General features: G+C 38.7%; 1 protein-coding gene across 3 annotated transcripts in view; it reads right to left on the bottom strand.

The window, feature by feature from the left end:
• Positions 1 to 3533: 3533 nt before the first annotated feature.
• Positions 3534 to 13229, bottom strand: part of LOC120045414 (protein shisa-6-like) — a 124143-nt gene continuing 114447 nt past the window's right edge. For all 3 annotated transcript variants that reach the window (XM_038990295.1, XM_038990294.1, XM_038990293.1), the window contains 2 exons: positions 5158 to 5362; positions 3534 to 4956 (listed from right to left, as the gene is read on the bottom strand). In XM_038990295.1, the coding sequence (XP_038846223.1) occupies positions 4664 to 4956; positions 5158 to 5362 (498 nt within the window). In that variant the 3' untranslated portion in view covers positions 3534 to 4663. The remainder of the gene's footprint in view (positions 4957 to 5157; positions 5363 to 13229) is intronic.

A 13229-nucleotide genomic window follows, 5' to 3' on the forward strand; every position in this document is an offset into this window, starting at 1 on the left:
GTACCTGGGCTGGAATAATACATTATGGCCTTTCTCTTGCATTTCAAAGATGATGGTACAAAAAAATACAAAAGAACGTTTTTTTTTTTTCTTTGTATTATCTTTTACCAGATCTATTGTGTTATATTCTCCTACATTCCTTTCACATTTCCACAAACTTCAAAGTGTTTCCTTTCAAATGGTACCAAGAATATGCATATCCTTGCTTCAGGGCCTGAGCTACAGGCGGTTAGATTTGGGTATGTCATTTTAGATTAAAATTTAAAAAAAGGGGCAGATCCTTTTAATGCAGTTCCACCTCCAACACCGCCAAATCAACATTATGCAGATGTCAATCTGATTGAATCCAGCCCTTAAGCCGTGTTCAAATGGGAAGTTTGAAGTGAATCAAATCAAATGTTGGGGTTTATCTGGTTCGAATCTGTTAATTTTCCTACAGCCTGAACAGCCAAAAAGCACATGGAATTGGATATTTCAAGCCACATTTCAAACCACCTTCGTTGGTGGTTTGAAGTCAGATAGAAATCTGATTCCTGGCCATGTGACTTGTCTGAACGGTCAAATTAGACTTATTTGGCATATAGTGGTGCTTGCTAGCTACTCTGTTGACAGTTTTACAAGAACATATGGTAGCTAAATAGCTTGTTAATTGTTTACAAACAAATGAGTGAATATGCTAGAACGCTAAATAGCTAGCTAGCCAGATAGTTGACTGCTGTGGCTAGCCAAAAATGACTCGTTTTGAAAGTTGGATCATCTTATCCTTTGAGGCTTTAAAACACTATGATTTAGAATATTCAAACTGCAACTGGGAAACGTCCATGGCAGGCGTTGTTATCACCTTAGCTTGATACATAACTTCTGAGTGATAGGACGCACACGCACCACCCCCAATCAGCCTACACTACTGTGCACACACCCATCATTACTATGACAACTAGCATAGCCATGTCAGCAAATGACTACTGTCTGAACACACACACATCTGATTTGGTCACTTGTAACGTTCTGTTTGAACAGTCAGTATTCCAAAACAGATTTGAAAAACAAAACTGATTTGAGCATTAAGGCCTGCAGTGTGAACAAGGCGTTGGTGTGGTGCTAGCTGGGCTCAGACCTCGGGTAACTAACTCTGACAGAGTTGATGAGCTACTAATTAAATGTGCATCTGGATCTGGCGTCTGTCATAAAACCAACGTCTGTTAGCTGTCTCTCCAATTGGAGGATTGAGTGAGAGATATTGAGTCTGGAACCTTGTTTGAGAGGGAGATACGGTTGGAATGAAGGATTTTAAAAGCAACATTTTCACCGTAGAAACAATCTATTAAAAATAACATTCCATGTTTATTCCCCAGGTATTTTTCAGTTGATGGCAGTTCCAATTTTTTCCTCAATGAATATGGACTTGAATATTTGGCCTGTTCACATGGACACGTCAAGCCTGTTTATTGTAGAGAATAAACATTTTAAATCTTGCTATTATCATCTTATCACTGTGTATTGAGTTTTAGCTAAGATCCCCACTAAGATGCCAATACGATATGTCAGATCAGAGCCAAAGTAGATGTCAGTCCCTCTCTGGGAGTGCAGATCCCGTCAGCTCAACCTTTATTGACTGGTTTGCAGATGGATTAGAGGTAAAAAAAACTGCAGCAAAGATCCTTCTGAAAGCAGTATTACACAGATATCCACAACATAGATTGGCATAGGCCTGCGGGTCGTCATAGAGGAGTGTGAAGGAGAGCGGGAACATTTATAGGATTTCATTATTAAACTAATAGCATTACATGGTCAAAATGCTAACTCAACAAATATTTTTACTTGGAAAACGTGAAATATAGAGTTCTATATGTTTCTCACTCATATCCTTCATTGGTTATCATATTTACTGTGTGCCTGGGTTGAGGAGAGGAAGGTGTCAGTTTGTTGTAGGACATGTGAGCATTTCCGTGGATTGCAACCCAAACTGGTCTCCTTATTTCCCCTTCAAAGATGACAATAATTCTCTCTGAGGACAGAACAGGAATGACAAAGGAACATGGACAAATGGAAAAGCAACGACAGCTTAAACTAAATATTTCAAGAACATAAAAGTCCTCTGTCTGCTCTCAACCTTGTCAGCATTAAAACTGGAGTGAAAGAATGAGAAGTATTGTATTGTGGAGCGAGACAGACACTGTGTTTTCACATGTGGAGACAGTTTGAAAGCTCTCGATTATTTTATGGAAAGCCTTGTACTTGGCCTGATTCCCTTTTCTCACAGTGGAGATACCTTCGGTCTCTGTACTCGCCCGCCTGGCCTTCTTAGGTCTACTTTTTCCAGCTGACTCTCCCATCCATAGATTCCCTCTGATTGGAGCGTCATATTTTCATCTAAATGCTGATGGGTTAGGGGTGTCAAACTCATTCCACAGAGGGCCGAGTGTCTGCAGGTTTTCGCTCCTCCCTTGTACTTGATTGATGAATTAAGGTCACTAATTAGTAAGGAACTCCCCACACCTGGTTGCTGTGGGCTTAATTGAAAAGAAAAACCACAAACCTGCAGACGCTAGGCCCTCCACGGAATGAGTTTGACATCCCTGGGTTAGAGGATCGGGTGCAAATTGAAAATATTTTGTATTTGTGGGGGCCGCTTTGTTTGCTGTGAGAATTGGCCTTTGCATCCACAGGAGTTCCATGCATTTCAAGAAGGTCTGAAATAGGTCTGAAATAGCATTAAAGTCAGAGATATTAATTCGGATGCCAGTAGTAAAGTAATCCGGTTGCCTGCGTCTGTGGCATATTTCTTATCGCGGTAAGGCTGTCAAGTAAAGCTGTCTGTCACGGTGACATACTGTATGATAGGGATAGGTGTGACCCCTGCACCTGGGGGTGTGACCCCTGCAAGATCACAGTTGTCGTGAGAAAAAACTTTATCCTACCTATAATTTGCGTTCCCTTTAATATATAAAATATCACTTGATTGAACATGTAGAGGCAAGGAAGCCTTCTAGCTTTTCTTATAGTGTCCAAAAACCTCACCTTCAGCTCTCACTCACAGCCCATTCAAACCCCTGCAGGTATGGATTGGTTGTATGTCAGCTGTACCATTTAACTATATAATAACATATGTCATTTTTCATACACATCAACAACCAGACCAAAAATATAGTTGTTCCAGAAGAGTGTTGCCTGTTTAAAAAAATATGGATGGTTTATTTGACCCTACTGCAACAACAATTATAATCACTCACCATGTTGTTCAACTTCTCACATAAGTCAATGGAACACAGTCTACATCCAAATATGAACAGTGGTATATTTTTTTTAATGAACAACACATTCATTCACATTCATTCTCATTCATTCATATTCATTCTCATTCATTCATATTCATTCACATTCATTCAGATTCATTCACATTCATTCTCATTCATTCATATTCATTCACATTCATTCAGATTCATTCACATTCATTCTCATTCATTCATATTCATTCACATTCATTCACATTCATTCACATTCATTCTCATTCATTTACATTCATTCTCATTCATTCACATTCATTCACATTCATTCACATTCATTCACATTCTACAAACATAGTTATAGTACTCATTTATCCTGTCAAATGCTTGGTTAAGTGGGTTTTCTAGTCTGAACTTATCACGAAACGGTGGTGGTTTATAACCAGTTCAGAATCTACTGAAAACATTAGACAGCCTAATACAAAAGCCAACTGGTACAGACTCGTCCATAATACTGCCTCTAGAAGTATAGCTTATTTACAATCATCTACGAGCTAGCCATCAGCGACCAAACTTTTGAAACAACTGAACAGAAACACAGAATCTCATTAATTGATTGTGCTTTTTAAAACCACTTTTTAAAACCACTTTTTAAAACCACTTCTTCATTTTTAGAAATGGAACACTTGTCTAACATCGGTTTTGATTTATAGCTATGAGTAAGACTGGGGTTACAAACGGTAGTTATTTATATTTATATATTTATAAAGTTAGTACAGGGTCATCCTGGTTCCATCACCTGTGGTTGTGTTGTGTCTCTCAACAACAGAAGTTGTGGAGACATTGATCGGATTAGTCCTGGCGTTTTACCAATGCAGTAGAAGTTTATAGAATAAGAGATGTGTTGGCTGCCTGAGCCTCTCTATTCTCAAATAGCCTATGTCCCCTCATATGAATCACACCCAAATTGTGGTGGACAAGGGGAGCTGGTGCTTAGGGCGTAACAGGAATAACAGTAGAGTAGTTTGCCAATTTCACAGCACACTACCACAGCTGACTCAGTCTTTGTGGGGTTTGTGTCTACTGAAGAACTCTAGTCTCTTACAGTACAGTACCGCTCTTGGATCTGGTGAAGACTGAAAATGCAAAAAAATGTGAGTGTACCTTTTGTTTGACTTAAAATCATACAATTATCGTCCTGTTATACTCGTCAGTCTTTTCCCATCCCTTTCCCCCCCACACACATACTCGCCCAACACCAAGGGACGTTGGTTTGATTCCCGCTGGGGCCACCCATACATAAAAATGTATGCACACATGACTAAGTCACTTTGGATAAAACTGTCTGTTAAATGACGTATATATAAACTAGCGATGAGATGTTAGCATTCTCTGCTGACTCACTCCCAAGCTAGCCGTTAGCATGCTAGCTAGTGTTAAACAGTCACTTCAGTCTTGCTGCCTGTGCGGTAGTGCTGCTGGGGGATGTAGTGGAGCTGCTCCACAGTGTGGGTCCTTCTGGAGGCAAACTGCTGTCTCTTATTAGTCGTGTGGTTCATGGCTAATGTGTTGGAGTGCACCGCTGCTCCTGCTCCACCTGCCGCCCCGGCGTTGCTCGAGGCACTGGGATGGGAGTGCATTTTTGTCATCTTGTAGTGGTCCATGAGCGGTGTCGTGGGCATGAACACGTCCGGGTGCGAGATGGCGTGCGACATTGACTTATCGTTGTTGCCCCGGGAACCGCCGGACGCGCGTTTCAGCGACATCATCATTTTGTCCGGCGAGATCAGAGGATCCTGGGAGTACAGGCGGTCTTGGGAGTAGAGGCGGTCTTGGGAGTACAGGCGGTCTTGGGAGAAATGGCGGTCTTTCGGGTACATGTGGTCTTGAGATTGTAACAGCCTGTCCTTGGAGTACATGCGGTCCTTGGAGTACAGCCGGTCCTGGGACATCAGGCGTTCCTGGGACCTCAGCCTCTCGGCAGACAGTAGCTGCTCATCAGACAGGATACGTCCTCCTTGCCGAGTCATCCCTATCCCATGGTAGTCTGGCTGGGGGTCTCTGTTTGGGGACAGGACCCGGTCCTGGGACATGGCCCTCTGGACACGAGGAGGCCTCTGTCTTCTGGGGGCTTGCTGAGCCTGGGGCTGCTGGGGTGGGGCCTGGGACACCTGGGGCTGGGGGGGCTGGCTCTGGAGCTGCTGCTGCTGCTGCTGCTGGAGAAAAGGGTGAAGATAGTCAACTGTTGATGTATTCAATGTCTTCGGACTTTTGCAACTGCGTTAAGTAAACAGCACCACTGCATAAATAAACTGCAGCTTCATATGAATACGTACACTATTAGCTGTTTTTGTATATTTATCAGTAACTTATTGTATTAATCAACAGTATGATACCGTATAATCTGAATACAGTAGATTACCATATAATGTACAGTAAAATACTATACATTTGTTTTAAAGCACATTGTAAGACCATTCTGTAATTTCAACAGTAAAACACTGTAGAATGTACAGTAAAATACTTTAAATCTGTTTTACAGTATTAATTATGGTGCATTGGGAAAATGGGAAAATTGGGAGCGGAGAAAGAGTCTCTGTCTCATGAACATATTTTAATGCCTGCCTTGTAAGATGCTATATTTGTTGCAGCCGTAAGTGAGAATGCTGTATCCCCACAGAATACAGTAATGTACTGTAGTAATTCTACAACCCTTGTCGTGAAACTTTACAGGAACTTAGTAGCCAATTGCTGCCAGTAATTTACTGTAATTCAGAATACAGTACCATCATGCATTTTTGGAGTGCCAAAAACCTTTTGAACACTAGTGGGTGCTTGGTATTATTGTTTCTCACTCATTAACATATTTTGAAGCATGTCTTGTAAGAGGCTATATTTGTTGCAACCGTTAGTTAGTGTGCTGTACCAACTGAAGTGATAAGTGGTAGTGGGTCCCTAATAATTACGTTTATATGGGGGACAGATCAGAGTGGCAGCAAGTCTCAAACCTTTAATGGTTGAATGTTTAGTCATGTCCTTTTGCTCTGAAGTCGATTTAGAAGTCTTTGTTAAAGTGCAAGTGATATAAAACCCAAAATATTAGTTGGTGTAGTGTAATATATAATTAAACATTCACTATTAGCAATTACTGATTTAATTTTCAATCCAATTCAACGACAAAGTACTGTATTGCTGGTTTGCTATATATTTACTTCAGCGTACTGTAAATTATGGTGCATTTTGAGAAATATTGTGGGTGGAGAAAGAATCGCTGGCTCATTAACTAATTTTAAGGTTTGCCTTAAGTGGCTATATTTATTGTACCCGTTAGTGAGAATGCTGTACCAATTGAACTGATATGTGGTGGTAGTTCCCTAGCAATGACATGTACAGTATACAGGGAACAGATCAGAGTGGTAGTGGGTCTTAAACCTTTTAATGCTTGAATATTTACCCATGTCCATTTGATCTGTTCTGCCCTGTAATCACGGCCAGTTTGGACAGCTTTGTTTAGGCCTCTAAAAGTGCAAGTGATGTAAAACACCTAGTATTCATTAATATGCTGTAATATGCAAATTATTACCGCCAACCTGCTTACTCTAATCCTTTTTTTTTTGTATTTTTTATTTTTTATTTATTTATTTATTTATTTATTTTTTTGGGGGGTGGATCAGCTTAATATTGCGGAAAGAATGTTGCTTCCAATGTAATTGTCTGCATCATTTCCAATCCCCCATATTTTTTTGGGTAAATATATATATCCATTCACGTATGCATACATATACACATATACACATATATACATACACATACCTACATAGACATACATACTTTTTTAAAGAGTATACCTTTATTATTATTCCCCGCAAACCCTACCACCGATCCCCCAATTGGAGTAAACTGATAAACATTTCTGTTTTTACCTTCAATTTATACATCTTATACACATTTTACAGACACAGTCTACTTTATAATAGTTCTCTCTTGTTTGTTCTTAGTCCTTCCTCTATTTCTGTTGTCCATCCAGTTTGATTTCCACTTGTAACTGTGCTATTTCACAATAGCTCCGCACCTATACACATTTCACAGATCCCGTATGCCCTACATTGTTTATCTTGTTATTAGTCCCACCCTTCAGCTCCACTCAACCTTTCCCATCTATCTTCCAACATCATCCATTTCGGATTTTTATTTGCCATATATTTTTCAACTGTGCTGTGATGCTTCACAAAAGATTTGAATCTTCCTATTCTCATAGCTTCCACGGATTGTAAATTAAAAATAAACATTTTTGCTAAAATAATTATTATATTATTGATTGATTGACTATGGCTTTTCAAATCCCCCAGTATTGCTATCTGTAGCGTTAGTTCTACGCAAATGTTGCAATTCTTCAACCATTCCTGGACCTGTGACCAAAAACGAGCTACATGCGGACAATACCAAAATAAATGGTCTAATGACTCTGCCTCCTCACAGCAGAATCTACAGAGCTGGGAAGATTGTATCCCCCATATATATAACATTCTATTAGTTGCAAGAATTTTGTACAATAATTTAAATTGAAAAATTCGAAGTTTTGAATCCGGCGTTGTTTTGCGTATCAATTCATACACCATGTGCCATGGAATGGGTACATCGAAAATCTCTTCCCAACTATTTTGCAATTTATATGGCACAGCTGTAAGTTTTTTGATCCTTAAATGAAATTGGTATATGTTTTTATTTATCACACTTTTCTTTAACCATTTATGTTCTTTAATATAAGGCCGACATACAAGTTCCTTACTTTTATCCCCTTCCACCTGCCTCTTCCATTTTTGTGGTAATGCTGCAATTAATTGGTTGTAATTTTGGGTAGAGCAGACATTTCCATATGTCTGTGTTAGCTGCATGTGTGACATTACTCCACCAGTCCTATTTATGATATCATTCACAAAAATTATACCTTTTTTAAACATTTCTTCGATAAATACAGTTTTTTTATCAATTACTATATTTGAATTTAACCACAAGATTTGTTGTACTATTTGTTCCGTCCTTTCAGGTGGATTAAACTGAAATTGCAACCAACTTTCTAAGGCTTGCTTAAAAAATAAAGATATTTTGGAGATTATTTCCTTTTCAAGCAACCGAAAGTGAGCAGGTGTAATCTGAATAAAGGGAAAAAGGCCCTTCTTGAACATAGGATGAGACATTCGTACCAATCTACTAGAGAACCAGTTTGGATTTAAGTATAACTTTTGTATGACTGATGCCTTTAGTGAGAGGTCTAATGCTTTAATATTTAATAATTTCTGCCCTCCGAATTCATATTCGTTATATAAATAGGCCCTTTTAATTTTATCTGGCTTGCCGTTCCAAATAAAATTGAATATTTTTTGTTCATATAATTTAAAAAGCAGGTCACTAGGTGTAGGCAAAACCATAAGCAAATAGGTAAACTGTGATATGATTAAAGAGTTAATCAGGGTGATTTTCCCACAAATAGACAGGTATTTTCCTTTCCATGGTAGCAAGATCTTATCTATTTTTGCTAACTTTCTATAAAAATTTATTGGAGTGAGATCATTTCTTTCTTTTGGGATTTGTATACCGAGTATGTCCACATCACCGTCAGACCATTTAATTGGTAAACTACATGGCAATGTAAAATGTGTATTTTTTAGTGATCCAATACGTAATATGGTACATTTATCATAATTTGGTTTTAATCCAGAGAGGATAGCAAATGTATCTAGATCCTCTAAGAGGCCGTGGAGAGATTCTAGTTGTGGTTTTAAAAGAAAACATGAATCATCAGCGTACAATGACACCTTAGTTTTTAGGCCCTGGATTTCTAATCCCTTAATATTAATGTTTGATCTAATTTTAACAGCTAACATTTCGATGGCAATAATAAATAGATATGCCGATAGTGGACAACCTTGTTTTACTCCTCTAGATAGTTTAAAACTTTCTGAGATGTAGCCATTATTTACTATTTTACACCTAGGGTTACTATACATAATTTTTACCCATTTTATAAGAGATTCCCCAAAATTGAAATATTCTAGGCATTTATATATAAACTCCAGTCGTACTTTATCAAAAGCCTTTTCAAAATCAGCTATGAAAACCAGGCCTGGTGTCCCCGATATTTCATAGTGTTCTATTGTTTCCAGTACTTGCCTTATATTATCTCCAATGTATCGTCCATGTAAAAAACCTGTCTGATTAGGATGAATAATATCTGACAAAACTTTTTTTATTCTATGCGCCAAGCATTTTGCTAGGATTTTTGCATCACAACACTGAAGTGTAAGAGGTCTCCAATTTTTTAAATGGACTGGATCTTTATATATACCACTTGGGTCCTGTTTCAGTAATAATGATATCACACCTTCTTGTTGCGTGTCTGATAATCTATCATTTATATAGGAGTGGTTAAAACAAGCTAATAATGGTCCTTTGAGTATATCAAAAAAATGTTTGTATACTTCCACTGGTATGCCATCCAGTCCTGGAGTTTTCCCATCCTTAAAGGCCCCAATTGCATCAAGTAGTTCCTCCTCTGTAATTAGGCCTTCACATGAGTCTTTCTGTACAGATGTTAATTTTACATTATTATTAGGGAAAAAATCCATACAATTAGTTTCAGTTAGTGGAGATGGAGGAGCCTGAAACGAAAATATATTCTTAAAGTACTTTACTTCCTCTTTCAAAATATCATTTGGTGAATCATGCGTGACTCCATCATTTGTAACAAGTTTTAATACGTTTTTTTTGGTAGCATTTCTATATTGAAGATTGAAAAAGAATTTGGTGCATTTTTCCCCATATTCCATCCAGTTCGCTTTATTTTTGTAATATATTACACTGGATCTTTCTTGAATAAGTTCCTCCATTTCTTTTTGTTTTTCCTCTAACTTATTCTGTGCCTCTATGGTACCGTTTTTATTGTTATCTAACTGTACTGTTAGTCCTTCAATTTCCTTTGTTAATATGGACTCTTTTGATCGAAATTGCTTTTGTTTTATAGATGAGTACTGAATTGCATGGCCTCTAAAGCCACACTTAAAAGTGTCCCATACAATATGGGGATCTGCTGTACCTATGTTATGTCTAAAAAAGTCAGTTATAAATTCTTCTGTCCTAGTTCTAAACAATTTATCATCTAGTAGGCTTTGATTAAATTTCCAATATCCTCGCCCACGTGGAAATTCTGTAAGAGTAATATATATGCCAATTATGTGATGGTCCGACCGCATTCTGTCCCCTATCAAACACTTTTTAACTTTTGGTGCCAGAGAGAATGATATAAGAAAGTAGTCAAGGCGACTAGCTTGATTAAGCCTCCGCCATGTATATCTCACTAGGTCAGGGTATTTAAGTCTCCATATATCCACTAATTCCAATATATCCATGACATTCCTGATTTCCTTAAGTGCCTGAGGGTGATAGTTTGTAGTGTGATTTCCTTTCCGGTCCATAGAGGTATTTAAGACCGTATTAAAATCTCCCACTATAATAATAGAGTCTAGTGTTGCTTGTAGAGTTGATACATTCTTATATATATTGTCAAAGAAGCTTGGATCATCATTATTCGGACCGTATAGGTTAATAAGCCATATATGTTTATTGTCCAATAACATATTTAAAATAATCCATCTACCTTGAGGATCTGTTTGGACAAGTTGCACATTTGGATCAAAGTTATTATTAATTAAAACCATCACCCCTTTTGAATTTCTTTGCCCATGGGAGAAATATATTTCGCCCCCCCAGTTCTTTTTCCACAAAACTTCATCTAAAACTGTCGAATGGGTTTCCTGTAAACAGTAGATATTATAATCCTTCTCTTTTAGCCAGGTAAATACTGATCGTCTTTTCTTATTATCTGCTAAGCCATTACAATTGTAACTGGCTATACTTATTTCACCACTTACCATAATGAGACACACCTTTCAATTATTTTTATCAAAATATATGTTTGTAAACGTCCTATTAAAAAGTAACATAATGATTGAGTGTCTATATAGTTGTACCATGACATTTGCATCTCCACTAAGCAAACCTCCAATTGGTCCCCACTATTCCACCCGCCAAAAGCCCCCATCTCGAGTTGGGTTGTCATCCCAATGACCGGCAGACCACCCCCGACCCCCCGCATCGCACAGCCCCGGACCGACTGGGATCCATCCTTCGAAAAGTGCACACAGCGCCATCCACCGAACCGAAGCAGATCCATTGCCAAATGCATTTCCATCGCCCTCACCTCTATTTTTATTACATATTGCTGTGAATCATCCTCTATAGTCCCTAACATCTTTTACTTCTTCCTTCGCAACAGTTGTGGGATACACACATACACCCACACACATTCAGCCCTTACCCCCACACAACCATAAGCTCACCCTCTCAACAATTGCACCATCCCAGAGCCCAACTCAAGATGGATCATGATTTACAAATGTACTTGCAGTTGCAGCTGCATGAGAAGGCCTGCAAGACCGCGCAAAAAATGAGCATAAATGTAGAGATTTATTTACCATTGTCACATCCTAAATGATGGAGGTCAAATGTACACCTTCTTCCTGAAACACCCACAATACGGTCATCCATTTTGACCATGTTCCCAAGCATCTCCATGCAGTCCGACTTGATTTCGTGCCACCAGGGCCACAATAATATACCCCCTCTCTGAATGTCCGAGTGTGACCCCCTCCCCATGGGTTACTGCAGCTAGTGTTGCCAGCACTGCCACTGCCTGAGTGGGGGCACCCCACTGGAATCCCCACCGGCTAGGTACAAGGTCGTCAAGGTTCTCATTAGCAGCTTTGAGAATTTCCTTGTTTATTATGCTCTCCCTTTAGGGGGCTTTGGCTTTGCAGGACCAACCCTGCCAAGCAGGCTCAGAATCTTGAGGGGGCAGTGCTGCTCTTGGTCCCTGACCTCATTTTGGCTGCATACAGACCGCTTACAGCATGCACATAAAACAGTTAGGGACTTCTCCTTAGTATCTGGGCCATTCATGTGGGTGTCTAGGGTATAGGGCCATGGACCGTACCATTAAAATAGGATAATAAATAATTAGATATAATTTATTTTAAAAATGTAGTTCCCCATGATAGGACAATAAATAAATAAGACGTATAATTCATTATAAAAGTATATCCATCATCTGAACAACATTGAAAGCCCTCTCATACCCGGCCCACAGCAATACACTGGCTCTGGGATATGCAACTATTTCATTACTCACTCACTCAACTTTCCAAACATAACAAATAAGAATAAACACACACCACACCATCCACACATACTGTGCCTTCTGTTTACTTAGTTTTTATCTTCACTATGTAGAAATAGTGCTTGTGTTCAATTAGTTATATATGAAGATTTATAGAAAAGCTATATTTTGTATTGTATTGTTACAATCAATAACCGGGCTTGAATTGTGTTTATTTTCCTCATCTATGAGAACTTTGTAATTTTTAAAATAACCATGGAGTAGTCTTTGTGTCTCTGAACAACTGGTTATCAATATATAGTTTATCAACGACGAGAGCTACTCGTTTCGCTTTTAATCTATTTTCTTTGAAAATTGGATACAGAACTTTGCGCCGTTCTGCAATTTCTTTCGGAAACTGATCATTCATGCCAATTTTGGTCCCAGCAAGTCTTTTACCCAGGCTTTTAACCATTATTTTATCTTTAAATGAAGCAAATTTGGCAACGATTGGGCGTTCGTACCTCTGCCCTCTCTGTCCGAGGCGGTGTACACGTTCAAGTTGGATCTTATCGATAACTTCGCGTGGAATCTGAAGCGCTGCAAAAAGGAACTCTCTAACTACAGATTCAGGAACCTCTCCTTCTTTCTCTTGGATACCTGTAAGTACCAAATTCTCTCTCATGGATCTAGTTTGTATGTCTAGTAAGCATTCCTTCAGAACGGTGTTCTCCTTTTTAATTTCATTCATTTCGGTTTCAATTTTATTGACTGTCCCTTTTAGCGCGTGT

Source organism: Salvelinus namaycush, chromosome 4, assembly GCF_016432855.1.
Source record: "Salvelinus namaycush isolate Seneca chromosome 4, SaNama_1.0, whole genome shotgun sequence".
NCBI classification, from domain to species: Eukaryota; Metazoa; Chordata; class Actinopteri; order Salmoniformes; family Salmonidae; genus Salvelinus; species Salvelinus namaycush.